The 6,161-nt window shown below is 39.2% G+C and overlaps 1 protein-coding gene across 1 annotated transcript in view; it reads left to right on the top strand.

Moving 5' to 3' along the window:
* The window catches only part of RUNDC3B (RUN domain containing 3B), a 52,586-nt gene extending 49,250 nt beyond the window's left edge, over positions 1 to 3,336 (top strand). Inside the window, exons 10-11 of the mRNA XM_034070048.1 lie at positions 406 to 521; positions 2,591 to 3,336. Coding sequence (XP_033925939.1) covers positions 406 to 521; positions 2,591 to 2,736 — 262 coding nt within the window. The 3' untranslated portion in view covers positions 2,737 to 3,336. The remainder of the gene's footprint in view (positions 1 to 405; positions 522 to 2,590) is intronic.
* The last annotated feature ends 2,825 nt before the right edge of the window (positions 3,337 to 6,161 follow it).

The raw sequence follows: 6,161 nt of genomic DNA on the forward strand, positions 1-6,161 counted from the left end.
AAGTTGAATATTTATTTTGATTTGTCTTTAGAGGAATAGGGAAAACTCAAAATTACACATTCCCCTTAGCATACTCTGAAACGTATCCTGTTGGAACTACCTGTGACAATATATGAGGATCAGCTGGCAGGAAAAAAACAAACAAACCAGTTTCTGTTGCTTGTCATAAAAATTTCCTTCCTTTAAATAAATTTGGAGGAAAAAAAACCCCAACAAACCCACAAATAAACAAAAAGGAAATAATTGCTTTAGGAAGAAAACAAAAAGAAACAGTGTCTTTCAGAGAAGAGAGATGAGCTGCCTACTTTGTTTTGTATTTTTAAAACCAACAACCTTTAAACGAGAGATGAGGATACCTGGTTAGATCCTTAAATGTGTTACTATTAAATATTACTTTATTTGCAGGAAAAGTTTTCAAAGTCTGGACCAGCTTTCATCAGAAGTTAGTCTTTCTCAGTCCTCTCTGGACCCAGGTCACTCACAGGATGGGAAGCAGGATGGAATGAACTTGTTAAATGAAGGTACAGAGCCAGTCTAGTGGCTTCCTTTAGTTATGTTCTTCATAACTCTTTAGTCGCTGTGAGATGATTTTCAGTGTGAACGAACTATGTATTGAACAGCATGGTTTTTTATTGTTATGGAAATTTTTTCAGTTTCCCTAAGGACTGCACTTCAAGTAAGTATGGATTTATGAAGATGCTTCCCCCCAGTAATTTTCAGACTTCATGGTGTATTTAAAGCTAAACTTAAAATACATTGCATATCTTTCCATCACAGAAGCAGAGACAGCTCAGCTACAAGGAGGATTTTCTGTTGTCTTTCTGCTCTAACACAAATCTTTTGAGCTCTTTAAGTTTCCTTTTTTGTTATTTAAAATAAGGATTAAAGGCACTGGATTTATAACAGCCACTGTCATTCTTACATCGCGCATTCAACATTTGTCTGTGGAGATGCAGCTTGACAGTGTTTCTGGTAGAATGGAGAGGACCATGCTAGTGTATAGATGTAACACACAGGATCCCCCCCCCCCCCCCCCCCCCCCCCTCCCCTTCAAAATCTGCCCCGGTATCAAAGTGTAGCTGCTCCATCTTGTGGGTAAATGTGAAAAGCAGAAAAATGCTGGAAGACTTCAGAAACAGTAGTATTTTGGGTACAGAACATAAATTGTGGTAAAAAAACCTTTCTGTTATCAAATGTTAACTTTAAATAGATTTGACTGTATAGGGCCTTAGAAGTTCATAACTAACTTTAAAATATCAGCATTTAAAAGTTAGATTTAAAAAAAAAAAACAACTAAGCAGTCTTAAAATCTGAATTGTTTCAAGGGAGCTTAGAGACTAAGTGAGACACAATCAGCATGGCTATTGTGATGAGAGTTCTTGTGCAGATCTACTTTTAACTGATTTTTCGCAATATTAACCGCTTGAAATCATGCTTTAACTTCTGTAAATGTGGCAAAACCACTGATAATAATAGTTTAGGGTCTTTAAAGGTAGAATAACATCTCAATTCTAAATTAGTGGGGTTCAGTACCTAAGCTTTAATATACTTTTGTAAAGATACAGCATGTGATCCTGCTGTTAAAATACTTTTGGTCTAACTCTTGGTACTCTAGTCAAATTTTTAGCTTCACACTTTGAAATTGAGGTCTGTGCCCAGTAGTGCTGCACTGCATTTCACCTGTTTTATGCAGGTTGGTTGGTTCGTTTAGTTTTTTCTTTAAATTCTTCTAATAAGTAAAACTTTCTTGTCAAGAACACAAATTTTAAGAAATGCTACTTTATAGATGTGATTTAAAAAAATTCTGGTACACTGTCTCATCGATAGAATCTGTACCTGTGACCCTTTAATCATTTTAATCTCTAGTTTTAAGGTGATATTTTCTATTCTGTAGGTGAGCCAGGAGGATGAAATGGGGAGATGCTGGTAGATCAGATTCTTTATAATGTGATTTATTAATGGAGCTGGTGCAAAATAATTGGAATTAATATTCTGGAAAGACATAAAATAGAGAAATTGTCCAGTGCAGACTTACACCTAATAGGTATGGTTAATGTTAACTCTCCAGTGTATTTGGATGACAGGGCAGATACTTGCACTGCCAGGGCTTTTTTCTCCGTGGTCAGAGCCTAATGCACTTCAAATCACCAAGGTTTAGAAAACGTGTTTATTTTTAAAGAAATATATCCTGATTCCAGTTACTCCTTTATGAGACATTTAAAACTAGGTCTTTCATACTGACATGTTAGGAAGGTTACTTCAATTTCTGTATAATGTATTTGGTGCTTGAATTGGACCCTTCTGTTCACCATGTCATCTCTGGAGCCTCTTGAATCTCCCTCTGTAGGAGCCTGACCTCAGCCCAGCCTGCAGTGCACAGGTAGGGATCTCTGCCACCTGGGCAGGGAATGTGTGGCATAAACTACGTGTCTATCTCATGGCATTTATGAAGTATGTGTGTGCTGAAGCAGTAGTGCACAATTCATAATAATGTAGGTGGACCATTTTTTTCTATTCCCACATCTTTTTTTGTGGTCAGATCATCTTGTGCTGTACAAGTCATTAGCTTAATTCCTGTTTTTCTTAACAGGGAAGGAAGACACTCCATCATTGCTTGGTCTTTGTGGCTCTCTTACATCAGTAGCAAGCTACAAATCTCTCACGAGTCTGAAATCGAGTGAATATCTTGCAAGTCCCACAACAGAGATGACAAGTCCGGGCTTAACTCCATCATGAGATACACACAAGGAGGAAGAGCTTTATGTTGTATGCATTTGGTTTATGTTCCATAAAATGACTTGCAATGAAGACTGCTGGTTCTGAGTTAACATATAAGTTGCTTTATTTTTTTCTCTCCATGGTTATCTGTTTAATTCACAAATTCTGTCAGTTTTCATTCCCTTCCTCCCCCCCCCCCCCCCAGAGGACTTATCAGATTTTCTACTTTAGTCTCAGTTACCTAAAGCTCTCAGTCAGGTACAGGACATAAAATCTGATGCTTATGACTGTTTTTTTAAAATAAAACAGTTGGAAATCAGTCCCCTACTTAACTGCCAAGACCTTTGTTTCTCCTTGCAATGCCCTGGCCCTACTCTAGCCATGGTGCTTCTCTGCAGTGCTTTAAATATCTACCAACTCTTGCAGAACAGACAGGGGATCCTGAACACCAGACTTTGTAGGCAGATATTTTACCTGAAAATCCAGCTTTCCATCTCTGTATGTTGCCTGGGTCCTCAGATAACTTATTTAACCTATCCAACAGCTCTTCTTGAGTTCACTCAGTGTTAAGACTTTGCATTTCTGTAGCATCTTGGCACTAAGGAGATGTCTGAATCACACTGAAACACTCTTTACTAATTCTTGAAGTTGCATGTGAATAACAAATGTAAGTTGATCATAAATTATAAATAAGGCATACTTCGCAATTCACAAATGTTGAGAAAACTCACTAAATGCTTTTGAGTGACCTGTTAGGTAATCAAACATCATATGAAAAATTTCTTGGTTTCCTTGCTGAAAAGACTGGGACTACAGGGGCAGGGTTAGCACCTTGGGAAGCTTGGTTTGTGTGCTTATTGGCAAGGTCCCAAGGAGAGTAGAAAAGGGAGAGCAAATAGAATGTAATGACAGTATTCTCATGGTAAAAGATTTTTCTCATTCCTGTAGTAGTGCAATAGGTATTTTTCTTGATTAGGTAACGCGGCAGAACTTCCTTAAGTCAGTTTTCTCAGATTCCTTGCCATTGATGTCAATTACTGATGGGGTGGGAGAGCAAACAGGGAGACATTTTTTAAATGAACCAAACTTCCCAGATTTTCCTACAGCTTAAAAGTTTGCAAATTAATTTTTGACTTGCAAACTGTATTCTTAATTCTTTGTAAGATACAATGGATTCTTTCGCTATGGATTTTGCTAATCAAGAAACGCTTATCAGTACGGTTAGTAACTTTTTAAACAGAACTTCAATGCATGTAAGTACATTGTATTTATAAGTGCTAGGGAAAATGCTTTTTTTGTGCCAAAGAAGTTTCATAAATTGTTTACATGAGTAGCTGCAATACAGGACAGATTTTTAATTATTGCATACTCTTAGGTGTTTACAGTCTGTCTCTACACTCTGTTTGGTTTTAGTTGATTTGCCTCTTGTAACAGTACCTTGGCACTACTACTGTAATCTGGTCATCTTGGCGTGGGCTTGAAAAGAGGATTCATTCTTACCTTTACTGAAACTGCAGGACATGTTCAGCCTCTATAGGTGTGAGGCTCCGCACCTCCGGGACTCAGGCACTGTTTGATTTAGCTGGAGAAGGATCAAGAGCCATCTCAACTCTCTAGTCCACAGTACTGGAGGTCGCAGCGGCTGTGGTGGGATAAACCACAACTGGTGCCATTTCAGTGCAGCTTTTTACAGCAGCTCGGCAAAGTCCACCAAACCTTGTCCTTCAAGCCCTCACGTATCCACCAGGTTGATTTCTCTGTACTCAACTGTGACCATTCAGTCTTTTCATACACTGTCAGAATGTCCATTACCTCATGTAAATTTGGGGTTTTGTTATGACATTAAGCACCTGTTCTTTCATGGCAGTTGAGTAACGTTATTAAATGCCAGTCTGTAAACTAGAGATGCATTTTTACTACAAACACAGTGAGGGACTCTGGATTCTACGAGTTCATGTTCTGCATCAAGGTACAGTGATTTGATCAGCCTTGTTCACTGTTCAACACTTCCCCAACTGCATCAGCATTTTGGAGGGGACTATGATCATGATCTTCAGTCATGTTTGCTGATGGCTCTTTTCTTGGAGCTACTGGTGTGAAATTCATGTGTCATTTAATGGGAGTCTTCTATGTAGTTCCTGGGTGTCATTTGTGCATGGGAAATCAGTTGTTGTGTGTCTCAGTTTGAACATGAATCATTTTTAAAAAAGATGGAAAAACAAATGCCAAACTTTATGTTTTGTTGCCTTGAGGTTCCATGAATGTTGCATGTAAATTAAACATTTTTGTATCATCGCTGATTACTAGTTTTTGTTTGGCCTTACTTTATGTGATTAAAACATTTGACTAACAACAGTATGACTAACCTTACAGTAAATTCTGTCTTGCACAACAGGGAGACTTTGGGTTTGCTGCTGTATGTCATTCAGTGTGATGCAAAACCTGCCCTTAGTGCTGGCTTTCTCTTGGGCCTTTTTCTGAGCTTTAAGTATAAACCAAGTTTGAGAAATCACAAGAGGGGAACAGTGTCAGGTGCCTCCCATGGCAGGACCTCTTGCCTGCACTGTGTGCCAGAGCCTGTCCCTAACCTCTTCACAACTGCAGCGTTTTTCAGCATGTGATGAACTTCCACCAGTGCCAAACACACGCTGGGATATCTTCTTCACAGGGGAATAGGGCTGAAGTCTATTTCTTGGGTAAAGCACACCCCAAAGTTGGTGGTTTAGTGACCTGACCACCAAGTTGCTATTGTACCATCATCTCTTATGAAAATAAGTAAAAAATGGAATTCAACCACTTCACTGGCAGATACAAAAAAAGCAATGCAGTGAGGGTGGTTGGAGAAGATAGGAAAGAAAGAGGGTAGTTAAAAAATAATAATAATTAAAATTAAGCCTGCAGAGGAAGTTCTGATGCAGTAGGTCAAGTGCTGTAGGCAGCTGTTCCGGCCGTGCAGGTGTACCCTGCTGTTGCAGACAATAGCCACAGTAGTAACCTCATGCTCTTTTCTACAGACAGATGTATGACGACTGAGTCACACTGGCATGAACCATCCTTGCCCATCCCAGGAAAAATGGCCTTCAGAACATGGTGCTGGGGGTGAGGGATGCTTTCTGGCATGGGGTCTGGCCCTGCTGTGGAGCTCTGTGACCTCCCAAAGCCATGCACAGGCATGTTCTTTCAGAAAGGCACTCATCTCCAGTGCCCGTGTGAGCTTTCAGTTCTTAAGAGTAATGCCTTAAGCTAAAAAAGCCACTGTGACACTTACTTACCAACATATTCACCATCCTCTTGGGGTTTCTAAGGAGCAGTGTGCTGCTTTCAGTTTGACCTAAAGTGTCTTTCATTTTAAATGTACCTTACAGGAAGCAGAGAGCTATTTTGTAATACAGATTTACACAAAATACAAAGCTGCAAATAAAAACCATGCACAGAATCAAACA

Source organism: Melopsittacus undulatus, chromosome 1 (assembly GCF_012275295.1).
Source record: "Melopsittacus undulatus isolate bMelUnd1 chromosome 1, bMelUnd1.mat.Z, whole genome shotgun sequence".
NCBI classification, from domain to species: Eukaryota; Metazoa; Chordata; class Aves; order Psittaciformes; family Psittaculidae; genus Melopsittacus; species Melopsittacus undulatus.